We start from the raw sequence: 26,419 nt of genomic DNA on the forward strand, positions 1-26,419 counted from the left end.
CATTCGTGTCCAATTATTTGTGATTCCGTGGACTGTAGCCCACCAGTCTCCTCTGTCCATGGGATTCTCCATGCCAGAATACTGGAGTGGGTTACCATTTCCTCCTCCAGGGGGTCATCCAGGGATCGAACCTGCATTGCCTGTGGCTCCTGCATTGCAAGTGGATTCCTTCCCGCTTGAGCCACAAGTTCAGTTCAGTTCAGTTGCTCAGTCGTGTCCAACTCTTTGTGACCCCATGAATCGCAGCATGCCAGGCCTCCCTGTCCATCACCATCTCCCGGAGTTCACTCAGATTCACGTCCATCAAGTCAGTGATGCCATCCAGCCATCTCATCCTCGGTCGTCCCCTTCTCCTCCTGCCCCCAATCCCTCCCAGCATCAGAGTCTTTTCTAATGACTCAGCTCTTCATATGCGGTGGCCAAAGTACTGGAGTTTCAGCTTAAGCATCATTTCTTCCAAAGAAATCCCAGGGTTGATCTTCAGAATGGACTGGTTGGATCTCCTTGCAGTCCAAGGGACTCTCAAGAGTCTTCTCCAACACCACAATTCAAATGCATCAATTCTTCGGTGCTCAGCCTTCTTCACAGTCCAACTCTCACATCCATACATGACCACTGGAAAAACCATAGCCTTGACTAGACGGACCTTAGTCGGCAAAGTAATGTCTCTGCTTTTGAATATGCTGTCTAGGTTGGTCATAACTTTTCTTCCAAGGTGTAAGCATCTTTTAATTTTATGCCTGCAGTCACCATCTGCAGTGATTTTGGAGCCCAAAAAAATAAAGTCTGACACTGTTTGTACTGTTTCCCCATCTATTTGCTATGAAGTGATGGGACCGGATGCCATGATCTTCGTTTTCTGAATGTTGAGCTTTAAGCCAACTTTTTCACTCTCCTCTTTCACTTTCATCAAGAGGCTCTCTAGTTCCTCTTCACTTTCTGCCATAAGGGTGATGTCCTCTGCATAGCTGAGGTTATTGATATTTCTCCTGGCAATCTTGATTCCAGCTTGTGTTTCTTCCAGTCCAGCGTTTCTCATGATGTACTCTGCATATAAGTTAAATAAGCAGGGTGACAATATACAGCCTTGAGGTACTCCTTTTCCTATTTGGAACCAGTCTGTTGTTCCATGTCCAGTTCTAACTGCTGCTTCCTGACCTGCATACAGATTTCTCAAGAGACAGGTCAGGTGGTCTGGTATTCCCATCTCTCTCAGAATCTTCCACAGTTTATTGTGATCCACACAGTCAAAGGCTTTGGCATAGTCAGTCAAGCAGAAATAGATGTTTTTCTGGAACTCTCTTGCTTTTACCATGATCCAGTGGATGCTGGCAATTTGATCTCTGGTTCCTCTGCCTTTTCTAAAACCAGCTTGAACATCAGGAAGTTCATGGTTCACGTATTGCTGAAGCCTGGCTTGGAGAATTTTGAACATTACTTTACTAGCATGTAAGATGAATGCAATTGTGAGGTAGTTTGAGCATTCTTTGGCATTGCCTTTCTTCGGGATTGGAATGAAAACTGACCTTTTCCAGGCCTGTGGCCACTGCTGAGTTTTCCAAATTTGATGGCATATTGAAGGCAGCACTTTCACAGCATCATCTTTCAGGATTTGAAACAGCTCAACTGGAATGCCATCACCTCCACTAGCTTTTTTCATAGTGATGCTTTCTAAGGCCCACTTGATTTCACATTCCAGGATGTCTGGCTCTAGGTGAGTGATCACACCATCGTGATTATCTTGGTCATGACGATTTTTTTGTACAGTTCTTCTGTGTATTCTTGCCACCTCTTCTTAATATCTTCTGCTTCTTTTAGGTCCATACCATTTCTGTCCTTTATTGATCCCATCTTTGCATGAAATATTCCCTTGGTATCTCTAATTTTCTTGAAGAGATCTCTAGTCTTTCCCATTCTGTTCTTTTCCTCTGTTTCTTTGCATCGATCTCTGAAGAAGGCTTTCGTATCTCTTCTTGCTGCTCTTTGGATCTCTGCATTCAGATGCTTATATCTTTTCTTTTCTCCTTTGCTTTTCGCTTCTCTTCTTTTCACAGCTATTTGTAAGGCCTCCCCAGACAGCCATTTTGCTTTTTTGCATTTCTTTTCCATGGGGATGGTCTTGATCCCTGTCTCCTGTACAATGTCACGAACCTCATTCCATAGTTCATCAGGCACTCTATCTATGAGATCTAGACCCTTAAATTTATTTCTTACTTCCACTGTATAATCATAAGGGATTTGAATTAGGTCATACCTGAATGGTCTAGCGGTTTTCCCTACTTTCTTCAATTTAACTCTGAATTTGGTAATAAGGAGGTCATGATCTGAGCCACAGTCAGCTCCTGGTCTTATTTTTGTTGACTGTACAGAGCTTCTCCATCTTTGGTTGCAAAGAATATAATCCATCTGATTTCGGTGTTGACCATCTGGTGATGTCCATGCGTAGAGTCTTCTCTTGTGTTGTTGGAAGAGGGTGTTTGCTATGACCAGTGCATTTTCTTGGCAAAACTCTATTAGTCTTTGCCCTGCTTCATTCCATATTCCAAGGCCAAATTTGCCTGTTACTCCAGGTATTTCTTGACTTCCTACTTTTGCATTCCAGTCCCCTATAATGAAAAGGACATCTTTTTTGGGTGTTAGTTCTAAAAGGTCTTATAGGTCTTCATAGAACCGTTCAACTTCAGCTTCTTCAGCTTTACTGGTTGGGGCATAGACTTGGATAACTGTGATATTGAATGGTTTGCCTTGGAGATGAACAGAGATCATTCTGTCGTTTTTGAGATTGCATCCAAGTACTGCATTTCGGACTATTTTGTTGACCATGATGGCTACTCCATTTCTTCTGAGAGATTCCTGCCTGCAGTAGTAGATATAACGGTCATCTGAGTTAAATTCACCCATTCCAGTCCATTTTAGTTTGCTGATTCCTAGAATGTCGATGTTCACTCTTGCCATCTCTTGTTTGACCACTTCCAATTTGCCTTGATTCATGGACCTGACATTCCAGGTTCCTATGCAATATTGCTCTTTACAGCATTGGACCTTGCTTCTATCACCAGTCACATCCACAGCGGGGTATTTTTTTTGCTTTGGCTCCATCCCTTCATTCTATCTGGAGTTATTTCTCCACTGATCTCCAATAGCATATTGGGCAGCTACTGACCTGGGGAGTTCCTCTTTCAGTATCCTATCATTTTGCCCTTTCATACTGTTCATGGGGTTCTCAAGGCAAGAATGCTGAAGTGGTTTGCCATTCCCTTCTCCAGTGGACCACATTCTGTCAGACCTCTCCACCGTGACCCGCCCATCTTGGGTTGCCGCACGGGCATGGCCACCAGGGAAGCCCTCAAAAAGCAACCTGTCCTTGCGACCATGACAGGACTTGAACCTGTAATCTTCTGATCCGAAGTCAGACACCTTATCCATTAGGCCACATGGCCACAGACAACAACAAGACAGTGATTTTGTAACAAGAAAAAAATGTAATGGAAACAGCCTGTTGAAGTGTTTTCAGTGTACTGAAAATTTACAGAATATCTATCTTCCCACAACAACAACAAAATTTTCCAAGTGTATGGAGGAAATTCCCTCCTGGTCCAGTGGTTAAGACTCTGCACTTCCAGTGCAAGCAGCATGGGTTCAATCCCTGGTCAAGGTACAAAGATCCTGCTTGCGGCTCGGCAGGGCAGCATGTATTGAGTTGGCCAAGAATTCATTTGGACTTTTCCATAAGATTGTATAGAAATATCCAAACAGACTTTTTGGCCAACTCAATAAAATAAATAAAACAAAAAGTGCACTGAAGCCTAAAGTGTAGTGTTATGATTCTGAATGATTATAACTGGAAATAACTGTAAGTAGCACCAGCCCCAAGGCTTTTATTGCATATGAAAAACAAATGGGGGGAGTGGGGAGCAATAGACAGGGGTAAGGGATTGAGGTCCAAACTACTGACACTGTGTATAAAATAAGCAAGCTACAGGGTGTATTGTACAGCTCGGGGTAAGTATAGCCAATATTTGATAATAACTTTAAGTTGAATACATCTGTAAGTTTTGAAGCTCTATGCTGTATACCTGAAACTAATATCATATTGTAAATCAACTATATACCTCTGTTTTTCTTTAACATGATGGGCTGGTACTCAGATTATCTTATTCTTTAAAATCCCTCTTTCTTCTCTTTTGTCTGCTCTCCCCACTCCACCTCCAGGTTTCTACCTTGCAGTCTTTGGCCCGAATGGCAAATGTAGTTTAATGAATCTCTCAGTGAAAAAAGAAGAAAAAGATAAAAAGGATGCTTTCGAAAGCTCATGATGCAATCACTAGGATCCACCCAGGTGAATGGTCTGCTCAAAGGCACATGAACTTGTCCTGGTTCAGGGGGTTGGTCACTGGCCAAGGAAAATTCCAGACTTTCTTTGCACTGGCCCCAGGGAACATTGGTCCCAGGGAGAAGTGACAGGAAGTAATATGGATACATACTTTCCCCCCAAAGAGTCCCTGGGGGTGAGGGAGGAGAGGATGGGACAAACTTAGAGAGTGATGTTGACATACATGCACTATCACGTTTAAATAGACAGCTAATGGGAGCTGCTGTATAACACAGGGAATTCAGCTGAGTGCTCTGTGATGACCTAGAAGGGTGACAGCAGGGGAAGGAGTGGGAGAGAGACTCCAGAGGGAGCGGATATGTGTACGGGCTGTGCTGTGCTGTGCTAAGTTGCTTCCATCATGTTTTACTCTTTGTGACCCTATGGACTGTAGCCTGCCAGGCTCCGCTGACCATGGGATTCTCCAGACAGGAATACTGGAGTGGGTTGCCATGCCCTCCTCCAGGGGATCTTTCGGACCCAGAGGTTGAACTCATGTCTCTTTCGTCTACTGCATTGACAGATGTCTTCTTTACCACTAGCGCCACCTGGGAAGCTCAGATATATACATACATGTTGCTGATTCTTGTTGTACAGCGGAAACAGAGACAGCATTCTAAAGCAATTATACTCCAACTAAAACTAAACTTTAAAAAATTACCTTATGTACCTATAAAAAGAAAGAGTCTTGTTTTCTTGAGGGGTGTGGTGAGGGTTACTAGTATTTTCAAAGGGCCTGCCAAAATGAGGGGTAGGGCACCAGCCTTCAGGCTAGACAAACTCGGATTTGCAATTCTCACCAGGTTGATTCCTAGCTGGTTGACCCTGTGCAAGACTCTCCTAACCTATCAGGGACCTCAGTTTCTGCATCTGTAAAATGCAGGTAAGAGTGTTGATTCCCTGGGGCTGCTCCGAGGATGAAATGAGGAGATAAATAAATGAAAATGCTCAGCACTATCATGAGACTCAAGGGACTTCCCTGGTGACTCAAGCAGTAAAGAATCTGCCTGCAATGCAGGAACTGCAGGTTTGATCCCTGGGTCAGGAAGATCCCCTGGAGGAGGAAATGGTAACCCACTCCAGTATTCTTGCTTGGAGAATCCCATGGACATAGGAGCCTGGTGGGCTATAGTTCAGTCCATGAGATCGCAAAGAATCGGACACGACTGAAGCGACTTAGCATGCACGAACACATCACATGACTCGTGTGCTCAGCAAACTGTATTGTATAAAATAAAGTATTCATTCAAGGAATGTTTTTGCCATATAAATGCTGCTGCTGCGGCTGCTAAGTCGCTTCAGTCGTGTCAGACCGTGAGCGACGCCATGGACTGCAGCCTACCAGGCTCCCCTGTCCCTGGGATTCTCCAGGCAAGAACACTGGAGTGGGTTGCTATTTCCTTTTCCAATGCATGAAAGTGAAAAATGATAGTGAAGATGCTCAGTCGTATCCGACTCTTAGCGACCCCATGGACTGCAGCCTACCAGGCTCCTCCGTCCATGGGGTTTTCCAGGCAAGAGTACTGGAGTGGGGTGCCATTGCCTTCTCCGATATAAATGCTAGGGTGGATGAAACTGAGCAGCCCCTGCTTTCTGGAGCTTACAGGTCAGTGGAACAGATAGTCATGGAGTAACCACATGAATGAAGAAGTACAAATTACACCAAATACTGAGAAGGAAAAGTCCAGAGAACTAAGAGAAAATATAACCAGGGCCACCTAATCTAGTTGAAGTTAGTACAGACATCATAGACTGTTTTTGTTTTTCACTCACTGATAAGAGAATTCTTCACATGAACAATACGCTGAACATTTTGCAAAGAACTTTTCATAGTTGAGATGTTCATGTGGTCTGAAGCAAAGAAGATTATACTCATTTAACAGAAATTAAAACTAAGGTGTAGAGAGGTTATGTACCTTCCTTAAGGCCAGACAACTCACTGAGGGCAAACACAGAGATCAGATAAAACCCAGAGGTCCTTTGCTTCCACATCTATTGCTTCTTCAGTATCTCATTTTTTAAAATTCCGAAATATAGCCTATTTTCTTCTTTTGAAAATGTTGAAATATATAGTTTATTTACAAAAAGCATGGGGAAATACGTGTGCATGGTTTAAAGAAAACCTATGTAACTACTACTCAGTCCAAGGAACAGAATTTAACATAGCCCAAAAGTTCTTTTACATATCCTTCCCCAGAAGTAATTCCTATGATAATCTTTTAACAACTCCTTTGTTAATCATTCATTCTTTTACCTTTTAAGAGTCTTTATCAAGTATGCATCTCAACAATATTATTGCTTGTTACTAATAAAATATTAATATTTGCTACTAATAAAATATTATTGCTTGTTTATAAATGGTATCCTAATTTATGTTTTCTTCTATAACTTGCTTCTTTTCAATGTTTTGTTTTTGAGATTATTCATATTGATGATGCCTACACCTCATTTTTAAAGATAAATAATATTCCATTGTGTGGTGACACCACAGCTTGTTTGTGCACTCTTAGGTCAATGAGAACTTGGATCATTTCAGTGTTTTTCTGTTACAATTCTTTTTCCTTTGAAAGATGGATACATTTATTTTTATAAAAAACTCTGAACGATGTTACAAGATTTGTGAATTTAAATTTCAGTCCCTACAACCACAATATCAGTACTATATGATAAAAGTTCTATCATTTATTTTGAGTTTACCATCAGCCAGGAACTTTACACACATTTAAAAAATTCAATTCTCTTAACATTTCTATTTGATATGCTTCAGTCGTGTCTTATTCTTTGTGACCCTATGGATTGTAGCCTGCCAGGCTCCTCTGACCATGGGATTCTCCAGACAAGAATACTGGGGTGGGTTACCCTTTCCTCCTCCAAGGGGTCACCCAGGGATCGAATGTGCATTTCCTGTGGCTCCTGCATTGCAGGTGGATTCTTTACCACTTGAGGCACCCGGGAAGCTCTCAAAAAGCAATCCATCCCCTTTCGCCTGTGGCAGGACTCGAACCTGCAATCTTCTGATCCGAAGTCAGACACCTTATCCATTAGGCCACACAGCCACACACTAGACAAGTTAGCTAAGCCTTTTAGGAGAGTCATGATGACAGCTTATTCTAAATCTAACATTCTGGTTCCTTCCAGTTCACTCCAGGACTTAATACTGTAGTATGCCTGCAATGCGGGAGACCCAGTTTCGATCCCTGGGTCGGGATGATCCCCTGGAGAAGGAAATGGCAACCCACTCCAGTATTCTTGCCTGGAGAATCCCATGGATGGAGGAGCCTGGTAGGCTATAGTCCATGGGGTCGTAAAGTGTCGGACACAATTGAGCAACTTCACTTCACTTATGCAGTAATAAAAACCAAATGTAATGGTGGACTATAAAGTCTATAAGTATCTACTATATTTTTTTATATTTGTGACTGTGGAAAAACACACATAACAGGGGATTCCTTGGCGATCCAGTGGTTAGGACACTGTGCTTCCATTGTAGGGGGCACAGATCGATCCCTGGTCAGGGAACTAAGATACCACATGCCTCTCAGCTCAGCCAAAAAAAAAAACCCCAAAACACCACACATACACACAACATAAAATTTACCATCTTATCTACTTTTTTAAACCTTTTAAGTTCAGTAGTGTTAAGTACATTCCCACTGTTGTACAATCCTCTCCAGACCTCTTACAGCCATTCTTGTATATATCATCTGGGGCACAAGGGCAGGATTTTTCTCTAGGGCATGTCCTTGGGTGGAATCACATGGGTTTGCATATGTCCGACTTTATCAGTTAAGGTCAGGCTCTTTTTCAAAATGTTTGCATCAATTTATACTCCCATAGGCATTTACTTTTGTTTTAAGTATTACATTCAAATGTTAAATTTTATTTTTAAGTTCCAACTCAAAAAGATCAAAAAGACGACACAATGAAAAGAATCTCTGTCCCCTAATCATCTTATTGTCTCCCCACAGATAATCAAAATTAACAGTTTCTGGTGATCACCGTTCCAGAAATATGTTTTTGCATATATTTCCCCCTTTTACAACAACTTGTAGTATTCCATACATACTTTTCTGAAGCTTGTTTGTTTCTCTTAACAAACATTATAGGCAATATAATTTGGTGGTCTCTGGAGCAGATTGCATGGATTCATATTCAGCTTCAAGCTAAACTCATGGTGATTTTGATTAGGCCATTTAATCTCTCTGTGTCTTATATTACTTATCTGTAAAATGTGGAACAAATCCTAACTTATAATGTCTTTATGAGAATTAAATTAGTTAATATATGTAGAGCATTTAGAATCCTGCCTATTAGAACTGTAACTATTGTCAGCATAATCATATCAATGCTTTCTCATTCTTTTTTATGGCTGTCTTATACTCCATTATATATATGTATCAATTTATTTTAATCATAATTGATAAACATTTAAGTTGTTCAGGTATGTTTATAGCACAGCAATAAATATCACTTCCCACTCACATAGGTGAGTATATCTAAAAGATAAAGTTCTAGAATGGAACTACTGGGTCAAAGGTATTTAGTGCAGCTATCATTTTAACAGATATTGACAAGCTTTCCTTCATGAGTACACCACACACTCTCATATATATTAACTTAAAGGGATATAAAAAATTTAGACTAGAAGAACCCTAGGTAAAGCTACTTTACTGTTCAGATGAGTCATTGATCCCAAGAGAGAGGAAGTGACTGGCATAGGTTTAGTGGTGGAAATAGCACCAAAACCCTCGCAGGAGTCTGGACTTAAGAGTCCTAAAACACTTTGAAGTTGTTCAGTCGCTGTTCTTAGTCGCTCAGTCATGTCCGACCAAGTCCTCGTTCACATTTCATTATGTTGATGCTGCAGTTTGCTTACATAATGGTAGTAACTTAACATCTAATTTCTCAATATTCGTTCCGATTTTTCTCCTGGGCTATTTTTCTACCCTGGATAGATCATGTGCGCTACCAAGTGACCCTTGGACTAATCTGACCGGCTTGAGGTTGACCAAATGACCGATCTGCCCTCGTCTTTGAAAATGCTGGACTTGGTAAACTGTCTCTAGGGAATCAGGGTTCCGCCAGCCACTCCTAAGAGATCATTTAAATTACATCAAGGGAAATGAACCAAAGCATTTGCTCAGTAATCTTGCCGAGACCAATTTCGCAAGCTGGTGGTTGATTTGTAGTATATCTTTTAGACCAAAGGAAACCCGCCCCTTAGTGGAGAAGCCGTCATTGGCTGGTACGGCTGTCAATCACCAGCAAGGTAAATACGGAGAGGCCGGCGGCCGCTTCCTCAGGACGTCCTGGAGCGCGTGGTGCGGCGGCGGTTGTGCTGCGCTAGTCGTGCTAGAGAGAGTCTGCGGTAATGTCGTTACGCCTTACTAACTGGAGTGGAAAGTAAAAGGGACCTCTCCTCCTCCACCCCCTTTTCTCCCTCCCTGCCGGGTAGGCGTAATGGCGGAAGTCGCGGCGACTGGCGCCGGCGGAGAGGCTATGGCGGCAGTGGCGGCGGGGGAAGGCTCCTCGGGCCCGGTGGGCTTGCCTCTAGGCCGGGGCTTCTCGAGCTACCGGCCCTTCGAGCCCCAGGCGTTGGGTCTCAGCCCGAGCTGGCGGCTCACCGGCTTCTCTGGCATGAAGGGCTGAGGCTGCAAGGTCCCCCAGGAGACGCTGCTCAAACTCCTGGCGGGACTGACGCGACCGGAGGTGCTGCCCGCGCCGGGCCGGGGCCTGGTCGGAGGCCTTGAAGAGACGGCCCAGGAAGCCGGTCTGCCGGTGAGGGCGGAGCCCAGCCCTCCCTTCCCCATCCTGGGCATTGGGATGGACTCCTGCGTCATACCCCTGAGACACGGGGGCCTGTCCTTGGTGCAGACCACCGACTTCTTTTACCCCCTGGTGGAAGATCCCTATATGATGGGGCGCATCGCATGTGCCAACGTGCTGAGTGACCTCTACGCGATGGGCATTACTGAGTGTGATAACATGTTAATGCTACTCAGCGTCAGCCAGAGTATGCCTGAGGAGGAGCGAGAAAAGGTAACACCACTCATGATCAAAGGCTTTCGGGATGCTGCCGAGGAAGGAGGGACTGCAGTGACTGGTGGGCAAACGGTGGTAAACCCTTGGATTATCATCGGTGGAGTTGCCACTGTAGTATGTCAACCAAATGAATTCATCTTGCCCGACAGCGCCGTTGTTGGGGATGTGCTCGTGTTAACTAAACCCTTAGGAACCCAGGTTGCCGTCAATGCCCACCAATGGCTGGATAATCCTGAACGATGGAATAAGATAAAGATGGTGGTCTCCAGAGAAGAGGTAGAGCTGGGTTATCAGGAAGCCATGTTCAACATGGCTACCCTCAATAGAATTGCTGCCGGGCTGATGCACACGTTTAATGCCCACGCAGCCACAGATATCACTGGCTTTGGCATTCTGGGTCACTCTCAGAACCTTGCAAAACAACAAAGAAATGAGGTCTCCTTTGTCATTCATAATCTGCCCATCATTGCCAAGATGGCTGCCATCAGCAAGGCCAGCGGGCGCTTCGGTCTCCTGCAAGGAACCTCAGCAGAAACTTCTGGGGGGCTACTGATTTGTCTGCCAAGAGAACAAGCAGCTCGCTTTTGTTCAGAAATCAAATCTTCAAAGTATGGAGAGGGTCATCAAGCCTGGATCGTTGGTATTGTGGAAAAGGGAAACCGGACAGCCCGGATCATTGACAAGCCTCGCGTTATTGAGGTCCTACCTCGTGGGGCCACTGCTACTCTTGCTCCTGAGAACTCCAGTGCCTCCTCTGAGCCTAGCTTGTGAGATGGAATAGCAGAAGTTGTTCGAACTGTACAGCCTTTGTACACAAGCATGGAGCAATCGCCAGAGTTGATTTTAGGAAGAAATTTCCAAAGAAGGCTGCCTGCATAGTAGTTCCAGATGCTCTTCCTAGGTAATTTGAGTCAGCCCATCAAAAGCTGCACATTCCAAGGCCAGAAGTAACATTTTGGACTTCCGGGGGGTCGAGGGTATATATTTGGTCATCTCTTGAGTGGAAAAAGCAGAAAACCCCCCCGTTTCCTCTTTCCAAGAGCAAGAGGAGATTACTCAGGTTTGAGATAGTTTTCTTGGCACGGGGTTAATTGATTTCTGTACAGGGAGTGAGATTATTTACTAAAATTACACCAAAAATGCAAAATGAAAAAGACTTAGATCAGAAATAAGTTTGGACCAATACTGTTGATAAATTGAAATTGTTATGAGAGATTTAAATGCAATGTCAAATTCTTATTAGATTACTCTGAAACACTGGCTCTTTCCTACTCCGGACAAGAATTGAGCAGCTTGTCCAATGACTGGGAAAGGAGGACCTCCAACCACCTTACTTGGTCTCTGTTAATGATGTCTCTCTCTAAACCCCTTTAAGGACTGGGAGAGGCAGACCAAACCCCAGAGCCCAGGTCTTGGTGGACATTAAGATGTTAAATCTTGTGTTGAAAATTCCTGGTGATTTCATCAATAAAGCAATTTCTAGTGAAATAGTTTTGTTGAAAATTCTTCTGGCGAATGTATCTTTGGAATTATTCATCTTTTACAGTTTTATAAAATGAACCAACATAACATTTGGTGTTGACAGCAAAGGATCGTAACAGTCATAAATCCCAAGGCCTAGAGGGTGGGAGAGGAAATGGCAAAGGAAAGGTGCCAGCTGTTCTTGGAAGGTGGAAGGTGGGTGTAAGACGGGTAATTGACTTAGAACAGAGGAGGCCAAAGTATAAATGCCTTCAGAAGGACTTTTCTGGTGGTCCAGTAGTTAGATTCCAAACTTCCACTGCAGGGGGCATGGGTTCCATCCCTGGTTGGGGAACTTAGACCCCACATGCTGTGAGGTGTTCGGTTCAATTGCTCAGTCATGTCTGACTCTTTGCAACTCCATGGACTGCAGCCTGCCAGGCTTCCCGGTCCATCACCAACTCCCAGAGCTTGCTCAAACTCCTGTCCATCAAGTCGGTGATGCCATCTAACCATCTCATCCTCTGTCATCCCCTTCTCCCGCCTTCAGTCTTTCCCAGCATCAGGGTCTTTTCCAATGAATCAGTTCATATCAGGTGGCCAAAGTATTGGACCTTCAGTTTCAGCATCAGTCCTTCCAATGAATATTCAGCACTCATTTCCTTTAGGATTGATTGGTTTGATCTCCTTGCAGTCCAAGGGACTCAACAGTCTTCTCCAACACCACAGTTCAAAAGTTGCAAGGTGTGGCCCCCCTAAAAAAATGCTTTCAGAGTTGGGGATAGGCTCCAAATACACCAAGGAAGATGGGGTCAAAGATACTGGTTAAAAGTTTATGCATAGGGTAATTAATCTTCACAGTTTTCAAACTTCTCCCCACACCATGTCATACAGCCACATGACTGCCTCTCACCTCTGTAGGTAAAGGACAGTTTGGTCTCTGGGAAATGTGAATTTAAAAAATACTATAAAAAGGCAATCAGCAGAGCAGAGGACAGGGAGCCTCACCAAAAGCAAGAATAAAAACGAGATTGTCCAGCCCGCTCTCTCAGCTTCAGTATTAGAAACACTGGGAAGCTTATATTGCCCCTGCCTGGCACAGGTGGAAGGTACTTCTCTGGAGAAAATAAATCTGCCCAGGGGAGAAAAACCTATAAGTACAAACATTTAGGGAGCCCCCAGTGAAAATCCCTGTACTAAGAAGCCTCCCAGTTGGAAATCTCTTACAAACATTCTTTTTAATGCCTCATTGTCAAATAGGAGCAGTAAAGGATCACGAGACATTTGAGGCAAGTTCCAACTGGAAAGAAGTCAAAGCAGACAAAAAAAAAAAGACTTAAAAAAGAGACTATACAGGGAGCAAAAGAAAAGAAAGGAATAAAAGAAGAAAAAGCAGCCATTGAAAGATAATAAGAGAACAAAGCACTTAGAATATAAAAATACAGCTAAAAATCTTTAAATTCAGTAGTTTTTGTTGTCATTAGCTTCCCTGGTGGCTCAGATGGTAAAGCGTCTGCCTACAACGTGGGAGACCCAGGTTCGATCCCTGGGTTGGGAAGATCTCCTAGAGAAGGAAACGGCAGCCCACTCCAGTACTCTTGCCTGGAGAATCCCACGGACGGAGGAGCCTGGTAGGCTACAGTCCATGGGGTCGCAAAGAGTCGGACACGACTGAGCGACTTCACTATCACTATATAAGACATAAGGGATCTTAGTTCCCTGATCAGGGATTGGAAGCTTGTAGTCTTAACCACTGGACCACCAGGAAAGTCCTCAGTAGAAGATTTAGAAGGTAAAGCTGACATTTATCAGAAAGGAGAAAAAAACAAAAAGATGCACAATGAAGGGGGAAAACAGGAAAATCAGAGATGGGCCAGGAGGTTTAACAAATAAGAATTCCAGAAAGAGGTAATAAAACATATGAAAGGAAGAAAACAAAGAATTACACAAGAAAGTTTTCTGAAATTTAAAAGTTGTGTCAACATGCCTTTTGAGTTGGAGTGGTAAAAGGCCTACATTCATTTTATTATTAACTATTGTTAAAATACCACAGATTAAAAGACCATAATAAAAACAATAGCAAATGCTTATATAATACTCTTTGCCAGGCACTGTTCTAAGTGCTTTTATATGTATTAACTTCTGTAAACTTCCAACAACCCCATTTTGCAAATGAGGAAGCTGAGGTGCAAGGAGATTGAGAAATTTGGTCAAGGTTGCACTGGCAGTCTACTAACTAAACAGCCTGGTTCCAAAGTCCATGCTTCCAATCATGGTGAGCTCCTAAAGCTTCTTGGAGGAGAGGAGATCACAAAGGTTTGGTATCAGACTTCTCAGCAGTGAACTGGAAGCTAAAAGACAATGAGAAAGTGCTTCCAAAATTCTGAGGGTAAGTGATTTTCTCTGTGTAATTCTATAGCCACTTTTTTTTTTTTCAAACAAATAGCCTAAGGATATTTTTAGACGTGCAAGGTATTGAAGTGTTTTCACTGCATTCACTCTTTCTTAAGAAACTGCTGGAAGATGTGCTCCAGCAAAACAAGGGAGCAAACGGAGAAAGAGGAAAAACAAGGGGTCCAGGAAATGCAACCCAGCACAGGTGAAAGGTGAAGGGAACTCTCAAGGTAAGAGCTGTCCACCAGGCACAGAGAAGAACCAGCTCATGCTGGAACAGAAGCTTGGAAGGCTTCTAGGAAAAGGAAAATGGAACTGATAGAGTATTGATATGTTTAATTGTGTGAAAAATTGTATTGGAAGGTAATCAGAAGATGTAAAAAGAATTAGTGATAATTACATAGGAAATTGGGGCTTCTTCAGTGGCTCAGCAGTAAAGAATCCATCCATCTGCAATGCAGACAACTCAGGTTCAATCCCTGGCTTGGGAAGATTGCCTGGAGAAGGATATGGCAACTCACTCCAGTACTGTTGCCTAGAGAGTCCCATGGACAGAGGTGCCCATCAGGCTGCAGTCCATGGGCTCGCAAAAGAGTCAGGCTCAACTGAGCAACTAAACGACAGCAACAACATAGAAAATTAGCAAATTAAAAAAAACTGAGGCAGTTATCAACTCTAGCCAAAAGTAAACAAAATGTAATCTAACAACAATAAATAGATAAATTCAATCAGGTTTTCTCAGAGCTCAAAGCTCTCAAATTACTTTCCACAAAACCCCTGCTTCATCTCAAGGGACTTCATCTCACTGCACACTCACTGCCTTTCTCACTGAACTCTCTAGCCCATTAGCCTTTCTATGACTTCCCTGGTGGCTCAGACAGTGAAGCGTCTGCCTACAATGCGGGAAACCCGGGTTCAATCCCTGGGTCAGGAAGATCTCCTGGAGAAGGGAATGGCAACCCACTCCAGTATTCTTGCCTCCCCCCCCAAAAAAAGGGGGGCTCAAAGAAGTATTTGGGCTTCCCTGGTGGCTCAGATGGTAAAGCGCCTGCCTTCAATGTGGGAGACCTGGATTCGATCCCTGGGCCAGAAAAATCCCCTGGAGAAGGAAATGGCAACCACCTCCAGTACTCGTGCCTGGAAAATCCCATGGACGGATGAGCCTGGTAGGCTATAGTCCATGCGATTGCAAAGAGTCGGACACGACTGAGTTACTTCTCTCAAACAAACCGAGATCCTTTGTTCTCCATCTCTCTATACAACTGGCTAACTTTCAGTCCTAGCTCAGTTAGAATAAAACCTGTTCATAAAAGCCCTCTCTGACCTCAGCCAATACCAAGCAACTCTCCAACTCATCATCCTATTTATTACCTTTGGCGTGTCTGCGTGCTCAGTTGCTTCAGTCATGTCCAACTCTTTGCGACCCAATGGACTGTAGCCCACCAGACTGCTTAGTCCATGGGATTCTCCCAGGAAGAATACTGGGGTGGGTTGCCATACCTTCTTTCAGGGGATCTTCCTGACCCAGGGATCAAAATCATGTCTTCTGCATTGCAGGCAGGTTCTTTACTGCCGAGTCACCAGGGAAGCCCTTTCTTGGCTTCTTAGATATTTTGTTTTTTTTTAATTTGGCCATGCCGGGTCTTAGTTTGAGGTATGTGAGATCTAGTTAACCAACCAGGGATCAAACTCAGGGCCCCTGCATTTGGAGTTTGGAGGCTCATCCACTGGATTATCAGGAAAGTTCCTTCTTAGTTTACTTTTTAATTGTCCCTTTCTGCAAGTGTGTAAGCTCCAAGATGGCAGAGGACGTTCTATATCCCCACCGCCTGTAACAGTGTCTGGCCCACAGTTAATGCTCAGGATATACTCAATCAATGAGTGAGTGAGTGAGACACACTGGGACTCCGGCACCCACTGTTTTCACACTTTCCTTGCTCTTAGTGTCTCCTAGTGGTGGAAGTTGGTACCACCAATCTCTCAAAACAAGGCTTTGGATAAGAAATTTGGGCCTTGGTTCTGCTTACCAATGAACACAACTCTCTAACTGGTTTATTTTCTTGCTTGGGCTCGACAGTAGAAAAGGGCAGGAAAACGATCGGATGCTTCCCTGGCCTGGGTCCTCTTAGTTAACCTAGGAAGGGTTAGGGGGTTGGAAGCAAGGTAGGCATCCAACTATTCCTTGAAGAGGGCCTGGGCAGCAAAGTGGAAGTAGCAGGTAATGGGAGGTGACAGGCCTGAGGTGGAAATCAGAACAGAATCACAGGTATAAACAAAGGTGTAACAAACGTGAAGGAGGATGTCCCTGGTGGTCCAGTGGTTAAGAATCCTCCTGCCAATGCAGGGAACACGGGTTCGATCCCTGGTCTGGGAAGATTTCACATGCCACAGGGCAACTAAGCCCATGGGACACAACTACTGAGCCTGCATACCCTAGAGCCCGTGCTCCACAACTAGAGAAACCACAGCAATGAGAAGCCCGCACCCTGCAACTGGAGAATAGCCCTTGATCACTGCAACTGGAGAAAGCCTGAGGGTAGCAATGAAGACCCAGCTCAGCCAAAAATAAATAATACTAAAGAAAAAGCAAAAAAAGTTTTTCTTAAAAGGTGATGGAGAGAAAGAAAAAGGGAGCCAAAGAAAAGAAAAAGGAGAGGACATTGAAAGTAGAGAGAGAGGAAGATGAAGAGGAGGGACAGAAAGGACAGAAGGAAAGGCAGCGCCAGGCGACCTCAGCAGATACTCAGGCATGTGTGAGCTGCCTTCTCTACTCCGTGCTGAAGAGCACTGGGCACTCTGGGGGGCTTCAGCCTTCGCCCTTCCGGATGATCTCAGATGAGTCTCCAGACCTCTCTGGGTCTCAGTTTCCTCATTTGTAAAATAGACACAGCTATACTCACCTATGGCAGGCAAGTCATGGAGAGGATCCCGTGAGATACCCTCCTCTAAATGTATGTATAGATCAACTCAAGTACCAGGTCCTGGGAAACAAAAGCCTGACACTGCTTTTGTTCTCCAGGAGACTGGACTGAGGGTGGATCTAGAACAGGGTCACCAGTCTCCCCCAAATTAAAGTAAGAAGTGGTAAGTGCCATGGCAATAAGAGTGAAGGAAGTACTATATAAAACCAAATTCTGTCCTTTTGGAGGAAGTTTCGGAAGGCTAGTTCCTAGAGGAGGCTTTGAAGCAGGGCCCTACAGGATGGGTGGAATTTGGATTTGGATATGCAGAGAATGGGGATGGGCATTCCAGAATTAGGGGAGTGGGTGAGCAAAGGCAGGGAGAGTGGATTTCAGCCTGTGTGTAGGGGGATATGGCCAGACAAATAGGTTGGCGAAGGACTTCCAAGGGTCTTGGGGACTCTCTGGCCTGACAGGGCTAGGCTAGAGTTTCTGAAAAAAGCTCTGTTATGACTGGCCCTGAAAAATTTATATGCGTGCATGCTCAGTCACTCAGTTGTGTCTGACTCTTTGTGACCCCATGGACTAAAGCCTGCCAGAATCCTCTGCCCGCGAGATCCTCCAGGCAAGAATACTGGAGCAGGTTGCCATTTCCTCCTTCATGGGATCTTCTTGACCCAGGGATCAAACCCATGTCTCTTGCACTGGCAGGCAGATTCTTTACCACTGCACCAACCGGGAAGCCCATTTTAATTATAGCAGCACCCTTTCTCCCATTCCCAAGTTCAAAACCAGTAAGGCCTATAGATCTACCTCCAATAAGAACAGCACTGGGAATTCCCTGGCAATCCAGTGGTTAGGACTTTCCGAGTTTTCATTGCCAAGGGCCCAGGTTCAAACCCTGGTCAGGGAACTAAGATACCACAAACTGTTTGGCGAGGCAAAAAAAGAAAACAAAACTGAAGTAGATTATTGGGACCCACCCATGGACAAAATACATATTGTCCTGGTCCTCCTAGCACACTATGAAGTGTCCTTGGAGGCCACCTAGGCCAGATCCCCATTATATAGATAGGGAAATCAAGGCTCAGAGAAGAGAAACAGTCTTCCCAAGGGCATTGGCAGGTAGGTTCCCAATCAATCACCTGAGTCCTAGTTTCCCATTGCTCTCTGTTGTCTCTGGGACCTCTGACTGGCCCAGGTTCCCCTACCCTGACACCACCTTTGCAGTTTACAGGCCTTTGCTGCTTTGTTCTCCGGCTGCTGTGGCCACTTCCACTCCAAGTTTTCCCAAAGAGCCTTACTGAGACCAGTTGCACCTGTTTGGCTCTAGTGGGGAAGGTGGCCAAACTCTTGAGTGGTACAAGGGTGTATGTGTGCCTGTTTCAGCAAAAACAAAGTTCCGTCCACTCTGTCATTAAACATTTATTAGCCGGCAATGGAGAAACACCTTTGTATGTTCGTTTTAGCTGCGCTGCCCAGCATGCAGTATCTTAATTTCCTGACCAGGGGTGAACCCAGGCCCCCTGCAGTGGAAGCAGAGTCTTAACCGCTGGACTGCTAGAGAAGTCCCGGTTGGTCTCTAGAGGATGATGTCGTGGGAGCAAAGAACTTGGATGTCCCTGCAGGATGCTTTGGAAGAGCTTTACAGCTCTGCCAGGGAACCTCCTGAGGGGTGGAGGGGGGTTGGGCAGAGGCAGTCTCAGTGAGAGTGCCTCCTCCTTCAGATCAGTCTCCAAGGACCATTTGACCTGTGAACTCTAGAAGTCCTGAAAACCTGACTCTTAAAAAATCTGCGACGATGCAGAGGACTCCAGAGAAAGTTGCTCTCCAAGTGGTATTTTATATTCCAGTAAGAGTTTGTCTTCAGGCTAAAGAAGCTGGGCTTCCCAGGTGGCACTAGTGGTAAAGAATCTGCCTGCTAGTGGAGGAGACACAAGAGATGAGGGTTTGACCTTTGCCATCAGGGAAGATCCCCTGCTGTAGGAAATTGCAGTCCATTCCAGTATTCTTGCCTGGAGAATTCCATGGGCAGAGGAGCCTGGCAGGCTACAGTCCATGGGGAAGCAAAGTCAGACGTGGCACACACACAACTGGAGAAGCTTAGTAAACACCAAGGAAGGTGCTAGGGGTGGTACTTGGCTCCAGAAACTTTTAGTACCCAGATCCATAAGGCAGCTCAATGCTCCAAACTTCAGACCTGTATATCCACCTACCTGCTGGACATTGCCTGGATGTTTTGCCTAGATCTCAGACTCAACCTGTCCCAAACTGAATTCAGTATCTTCCCTCCTACCACCACTTCCAGATCTTCTATGTCCTCATTTCAGCAAATGACAGAACTATTCATCTATTTACTCAAGCCAGAAACCCAGGAGTTACCCAGGACACCCTCATATCTCCGACCTCCCATATCTAAATTCCATGTTGCCTAATCCAGTAGCAAATTCTGTGTTCTCACTTTACCCAGCTGCTCCACTGCATCAGATGTCCATTCATTCTGGAATACTTTCCTCTTGGTGTCCATAACTTCACACTGTCAATTTTCCTCCTACCTCACCTTCTCTTCTCTTGTTATTGAGTCGCTCAGTCATGTCTGACTCTGCAACCCCATGGACTGTAGCCTGCCAGGCTCCTCTGTCCATGGGATTTCCCAGGCAAGAATACTGGAGTGGGTTGCCATTTTCTCTTCCAGGAGATCTTCCCGACCAAGGGATCGATCCTCCTCTCTCTCACGTTGGCAAGCAGATTCTTTACCAATGAGCCACCAGGGAAGCCCTTTTCCTCTCTTCTGCTCAACTGCTAAATGTCAGAGTACCCCAAATCTTAGTCTTGCCTACCTAGATTCTTGTACTAGTTATTCTTCTCGAATTCCCAAACTTTAGTGTTTAAATGACAGAGACTACCAAATCTGAATTTTCAGCCCTCATCTTGCCTCTAAGCCTTAGGCTCATAAATCCACCTGCCAACTTGATGTGGGTCTTCACTTGCTTTGTCCTAAACCACACTTCTGATGCCTCTTGTGTTCAATCCTGCATCTCATCTTCCTCATCCCAGTATTAGTCACCATGCATCCACCAAGCTGCTCAGCACTCAAAACCTGCAAGCCATGCTTGATTCTACCCTTTCTCCCATCTCACTAGTTCAAAACCAAGAAAACCTACAGGTCTATCTCCAAGATATGCATCTATTTTTTTTCATCTTCACCTGCCATCAGCCCAGGCCAATTCATCAACATCTCTTGCTAGAAAACTGCAGTAACGCATCTTCCTGCTTCTTACTCTTGCCCTCCTCTGGTTCATTCTCTTTGAAACTATTTGTTTATTTATTTTTGGCCGCACTGAATCTTTGCGAGGGCTTTCTCTAGTTGTGGTGAGTGGGGGCTACTCCCTAGTTGCCATATGAGAGCTTCTCACTGCAGTGGCTTCTCTTGTTGTGGGGCATGGGGTCTAGGCCATGTGGGCTTCAACAGTTGCAGCACAGGCTCAGTAGTCATGGTGCACTGGCTTAGTTGTTACCTGACATGTGGAATCTTCCTGGATCAGGGATCGACCTCATGTCTCCTGCATTGGCAGATGGATGCCACCTTATCTTCTTATCCAAGGCACCACCAGGCAAGTCCCTCCTCCAGTTCATTCTTAACATAGCAGTAAGAGGGTTCAGAAATACAAAATATGATCATATGGCTTCCCTGCCTAAAATCCTTCAAAAGGTTCCCACATACTTAAAATCTAAAATAAAATAAAAAATGAAATAAAATCAATGGTTGATTGATCTGATCTCATCTCTTTTTACTTCTCCAACACCACATCCCACCATTCTCCCCCTTGTTTGTTCACTGCATTACTGCCACACTGGAACTCTTTTTGCATTTAGAACATGCCAAGCTTTCCCTACTTTAACCACTGGTGTCCTCTCTACCTAGTACTCTATTCCCCTTGATTTTTCTTTAATGTTTTTTTTTTTAAATATGTATTTAGCTATGCCAGGTCTTAGTTGCAACATGCAGGATCTTTAATCGTCATTGCAGCATTTGGGAGATTTAATTGAGGCATTTGGGATAGTTAATTGCAGCATGTGGGATCTAGTTTCCTGACCAGGGACTGAACCTGGCCCCCTGCATTGGGTGTGCATAGTCTTAGCCACTGGACCACCAGAGAAGTCCCCTATTTCCCTTGATTTATTAATTGTTACTCAGGTTAAATGTCAATTTCTCAAAGACAAGTAGCAAAAACAAAACCCTAAAAGTGGTTTGACCAATAAAGGGATTTATTATCTTATATAACCAGAGTCTTAAATCAGGGCATCTCTGTAACCTGTTTTAAAATAAGTGGCTCAGCAATGTTATCAAGGATTCAGGTCCTTTCTATCTTACTATCTACCATAGTACTTATCACCATTTGAGACAATATACCCACTCCGGTGTTCTTGCCTGGAGAATCCCAGGGACGGGGGAGCCTGGTGGGCTGCCGTCTATGGAGTCTCACAGAGTCGGACATGACTGAAGCAACTTAGCAGCAGCAGCAGTAGCAGCAGTGTAGGAGTTAATCCAGATTCTGAAGCCAAACTGCTTAAATTTGTAACCTGGCTACCACTTAACTAGCTGTAGAGTTAAATTACTCAATCCCTCAGTTTCTGTGTCTGTAAAATGGAGATGATGACTATAATATTAACTACCTCAGAGGGCTGATTTGAGGACTGAATGAATAGCTGTGAGGATTAAATATGTAAAATTGAAACAGCTTCCCTAGTTCCCCTAGAAGATGAGATGGTTGCATGGCATCATCGACTCAATGGACGTGTGTGTGTGTGTGTGTGTGTGTGTGTGTGTGTGTTTTAGTGGCTCAGCCGTGTCCGACTCTTTGCGACCCCACAGACTGCAGCCAACCAGGCTTCTCTGTCCATGGGATTCTCCAGGCAAGAATACTGGAGTGGATTGCCATTCCTTTCTCCAGAGGATCTTCCAGATCCAAGGATCGAACCCTGGTCTCTGGCATTACAGGCAGATTGTTTACCTTTTAGGTTACAGAGAAGTCCTCAAAGGACACGAGTTTGAGCAAACTCCGAGAGGCAGTGAAGGACAGGGAAGCCTGGCATGCTGCAGTCTACGGGGTCGCAGAGTCGGTCACGACTGAGCGACTGAACAACCCTAGTTCCAGTTCATTCCTCAGGCTCAGTTTTATCCTGGAGACATTCCTGTATCGTTTTAATAAACTCTCCTCTCTCCTTTAAACCATTCGTTTCTGGGGTTCGCCACGAGGCTCCCCGCTCTGTCATTTCGCTTTGGTGCCATCTGGCGCCCCAAAGGGAAATGACGCGCCTGCGCTCTCCGCTCTCTGCCCTTTGTCTCTTCCCCTGGTCGAATCTGGTACCTATATCTTTAAGGTTTTCGGTCAAGACTCAAGAATTCAGGGGCGAGAGCCAAAGAACACCCGCTTAAAGTCCTCTCAGGTTGGTCCAGTCCGGGTAAAGGGAGGGATTTCGCTAACTCCACAAGAGTAACTGGTCTTTCCTTTGGCTCCGCCCCTGTGAAGCAATCACAAACGCCTGTGATTGGTCAGGGGCTCTGGAGGCGGGGGCTCCGAGCTTGGCTGCTGGTTCTCCCTGACTGTCCCCGCTGCAGCTCGGTGGGCGGCATGTCCGCGAATGAAGAGATTCGTGGAGGTGCCAGAGGAGAGAGCACTACCGCTACCGGCCCCTTCAGCTTCAGCTCGGAACCAACGCTGGAGGACATGTAAGCCGTCCTTGCCCAGCCTGAGCTGGGTAGATCGCCCCTACTCCCTCCTTTCGGGTAGGGTCCCTCCACGTGTTCGGAAAAAAAGGCTAGCAGCTGTGCTCAGGTTCTAGTTCTGGGGGCTGACCCCAGGCGAACTTCTAACCTTCTCCTCTGCAAAATGGGCTTAACTATACACATCTGAGGCAGGGGACATGCCGGAGTACGGTGATGCTTCTGCCCTGCCTCTGTCCTCCAGGAGCGGGAGGTAGGATGGGAGCAAATGCAGTGTTGAGACGTCGAAGACATTTCTTTCTGGAGGAAATCCAAGAGGGCTTCTTGGGGGAAGTGTCCTGGGGCTGCATTCCGTAAAATCAATAGGATTTAGATATGCAGAGACAGGGTTATTCCAGGTGGAGGAAAACTGTAGAAGCAGCAACAGGAAGTGGAATAATGAAAATGAGGGTATTATTAGATTTCGATAGTTTAGGGTCTGTGTAAGGATGCACCCATTTTACAGATGAGAAAACCACATCCTTTAAAAAAGAGATGACCTGTTTAGGCCATCCAAAGAATTAGTTGCAGAATCCCCTCTGACTCGCATGCCCCCATTGCATCTCACTGAGTACCTGCCAGGGCCCTGCATCTCCTCCCCCATCCCCTAACCTTGGACCTGGACTTCCACCTCTTTCTCCCATTCCAGCCGCCGCCTCCATGCTGAGTTCGCTGCTGAACGAGACTGGGAGCAGTTCCATCAGCCTCGAAACCTCCTCCTGGCCTTGGTGGGGGAAGTGGGGGAGCTGGCAGAGCTCTTGTGAGTAGATGACAGGCTCTCTGGAAGAGTCTGTGTTGAGGAGGGGAGGGGAGGATTCATTTGACCATCAAATATCCATGGATCCAGTTTCCGCTCCTCACTGCTAAGCTCTTCTGTACCTGGTTGCTGGGCATTCAGAGAGATGACTTATGGGTCCGCTGCCCTCTAGGGGCTCCCAGTCTCCTGGGAGAGAAAGGTGTAAAAACAGCAAGGTAGATCCAGGTCTGAGAAGAGGTGGTGGCAACCTTCCTTTACCTCTGCCTCTGGGGTAGAAAGGCTGATCTTCTATAGAAGGCATTCCAGAGAGGGGGAACCACATTTGCAAAGGTAGTGAGATGGAAAAGGGCGAGTTAAATTCAGTGAGAATGTAGGAATTCAGCTACAAGGTAGGATTCCTTTAGTGTAAGCTTCTTGACAAAGGGCAAGGGTTTTGTATCCGTCTTGTTCTCTGGTGTGTCTCAAGTACCCAACACACAATAAGTACTTGATACATGTATCTCTTGTGGCTGCAGAGGAGAGGGGTAGGATAGGAACACAGAATGGTAGGATTCGGCTGGGAAGTAATGGAGTTCTGGACAGAACACCTGACCCGATTTGAGTGGTAGAAAGATCACTGTACCTGCAGAGTGGATTTGATCCCCTAGGAGAATTGTGTCAGGGGAAATCAGTGAGGAGACTGGTGTAGATGAGGCAAAATGTGGTGAGGACTAAACCAGGGTAGTCTCAGGGGCATGGAGAAATGACAGCACAGATGTGTGGGAGGGCAATCCATTCATTCATTCATTACAGGTGCATGAGCACTGTCTGGGTGCTAGGTCATCTAGAATCAAGATATGGTCTTGGACAAGATGGATACACTCACAGTGCAAAGAGACTGACAATAAATAAGTGAACTCACTTTAAAAGATATGGAATTGTGACAAGTGCTAGGAGGCAAATAACACGAGGTGTTAAGAAAGAAGGTAACAGAGGGAGAAGGCTGTTCTAAGGAGGTAACATTTGAGCTGAGACCTGATGGGAAGCATGGCTGGGGTAGAGCATTCAAGGTTGAGGGAGCAGTAAGTGCAAAGGCCCTGTGACAGTTTGGCCTGTTTGCAAGACAGAAGAGGCCAGAATGAATGGCTTTAAGGGTGTGGGGGGGCAGGTCAGAGGGAGTGTGGTGGACAATAACATTGGCAAAGACAGGAGTCATTTCATGCAGAACCTGGAGGGCGAGGTAGGAGGTTGGATTTTATTCCAAGAACAGTTGGAGGAGTTGTCATTTTTACTTTTGGCTATGCTGGGTCTTTGTTGCTGCATGTGAGTTTTCTCTAGTTGCAGTGAGTAGGGTCTACTCTCTAGGTGTCCTACTCTCTAGTGGTTTCTCTTGTTGCAGAGCATGGACTCTAGGGCGCTCGAGCAGTGCATGGGCTCACAGTTGTGGCACATGGGCTTAGCTGCCCCTATGGCATGTGGAATCTTCCCGGACCAGGGATCGAACCCGTGTCCCCTGCATTGGCAGGCAGATTCTTAACCACTGGACCACCAGAGAAGTCCAGTTGGGGGAGTTTTAAGCAGGGGAGGGATGAAATGTGATTTGTTCTTTTAAAAGATGGTAGGGTAAGAAGAAAAGATGAGTTAGCAGACTTTTGCAGTGGTCCAGGTCTAAGGTTTAGTCTGGGGTAGAAGTGACTGGGGGTTGGCAAGTAGGACTGGGTCCCAACAAGTGAATTGTCCTCTCCTTGGCTTAGGTAGGGACACAGAGGTCTGGGTGAATCATCTGATGAGGTCTCTTCCCCACCATAAGGAGTCCAGGGCCCAGATGGGTTGACTTGTCCTGGAAGAAACTTACCAGGAGGTGGGAGTTCACTGCTTCAAGGTCTGGGCTGCTCCTAAGAGAGGTGGAACCCACTGTCCTAGCTAGCATCTATGTGTGTGTGCCTGTCTTGTGTGTTCTGTCCCCAGTCAGTGGAAGCCTGATGAGGAGCCTGGGCCCCAAGCCTGGTCCCCCAGGGAACGAGCAGCCCTTCAAGAGGAGCTCAGTGATGTCCTCATCTACCTGGTAGCACTGGCAGCCCGCTGCCGTGTAGACCTGCCCCAAGCAGTGCTCTCCAAGATGGACACCAACCGGCGACGCTATCCAGCGCATCTATCCCGTGGCTCTGCCTGCAAGTATACAGACTTGCCCCATGGGGCCACCTCTGAAAACCAGGCCATGGGGCCTACAGACCCTGCCTCTGAGTCCACAGGTCAGGTCTCAACCTAGAAACATGGGCACAGAACCTGCAGCTCAGCATGGCCTCTGAGGAGCAGAGGGTGCCTGGCCAAGGTATCTCATTCTAGTTCTTTCCTAAGAGATCACGGACTTGGGGGCTACACTTCTTGAGGTCTAAGGGCCCAGAACCTCCAGAAGATAGCCTCCTGTTTTTTTCTCCCTCAATAAAACTTTCGGTTATCAGCTTCTAGACTCTTCCTGGGGCAGCCGGGGAGGCTCTGTCTCAGTCCACGCTGGAGAGGGGCACCCGCAATGCCTGCGAGCCCAACTCCCATGTTTTTCTATTGTACGTCCCACCTGCAGAGCAGAGAGATCTGATTTCTAGAAAGTTCCCTGTCTGATCTCATGTAAGTCCCTTCCCCTTCTCTAAATAAGATCAGAGGCTTTATGTAGGGTTGGATAGGAGCCCAGATTCTGGAGCCAGGCTATCTGAGCTCAGATGCCATCTTTGGTACTAAATGATGTTCAT

At 45.6% G+C, this 26,419-nt stretch overlaps 2 protein-coding genes and 2 non-coding genes across 4 annotated transcripts; 2 read left to right on the forward strand and 2 right to left on the reverse strand.

Annotated features, from left to right (window-relative positions):
- Positions 1-3,367: 3,367 nt before the first annotated feature.
- TRNAR-UCG (transfer RNA arginine (anticodon UCG)) lies at positions 3,368-3,440 on the reverse strand. Its single transcript has one exon. It is a non-coding gene; the product is annotated as a tRNA-Arg (tRNA).
- A 3,915-nt stretch (positions 3,441-7,355) lies between these two features.
- TRNAR-UCG (transfer RNA arginine (anticodon UCG)) lies at positions 7,356-7,428 on the reverse strand. The gene has a single exon. It is a non-coding gene; the product is annotated as a tRNA-Arg (tRNA).
- Positions 7,429-9,656: 2,228 nt separating this feature from the next.
- Positions 9,657-11,893, forward strand: SEPHS2 (selenophosphate synthetase 2). Its single transcript, XM_052661320.1, has one exon. The coding sequence runs from the start codon at positions 9,833-9,835 to the stop codon at positions 11,183-11,185; it is 1,353 nt and encodes a 450-aa protein (XP_052517280.1). The 5' UTR covers positions 9,657-9,832; the 3' UTR covers positions 11,186-11,893.
- A 10,879-nt stretch (positions 11,894-22,772) lies between these two features.
- On the forward strand, positions 22,773-26,120 carry DCTPP1 (dCTP pyrophosphatase 1). The gene is made up of 3 exons (XM_052635976.1): positions 22,773-22,903; positions 23,586-23,696; positions 25,641-26,120. The coding sequence occupies exons 1-3, from the start codon at positions 22,806-22,808 to the stop codon at positions 25,939-25,941; spliced, it is 510 nt and encodes a 169-aa protein (XP_052491936.1). The 5' UTR covers positions 22,773-22,805; the 3' UTR covers positions 25,942-26,120.
- The last annotated feature ends 299 nt before the right edge of the window (positions 26,121-26,419 follow it).

Source organism: Budorcas taxicolor, chromosome 2, assembly GCF_023091745.1.
Source record: "Budorcas taxicolor isolate Tak-1 chromosome 2, Takin1.1, whole genome shotgun sequence".
Taxonomy (NCBI): Eukaryota; Metazoa; Chordata; class Mammalia; order Artiodactyla; family Bovidae; genus Budorcas; species Budorcas taxicolor.

Coding starts and splice junctions, on each gene's coding strand:
- DCTPP1 (XM_052635976.1), top strand. CDS start 22,806: ATGTCCGCGAATGAAGAGATTCGTGGAGGTGCCAGAGGAGAGAGCACT. Junction 22,904..23,585: donor GAACCAACGCTGGAGGACAT/GTAAGCCGTCCT, acceptor CTCCCATTCCAG/CCGCCGCCTCCATGCTGAGT. Junction 23,697..25,640: donor GGGGAGCTGGCAGAGCTCTT/GTGAGTAGATGA, acceptor TTCTGTCCCCAG/TCAGTGGAAGCCTGATGAGG.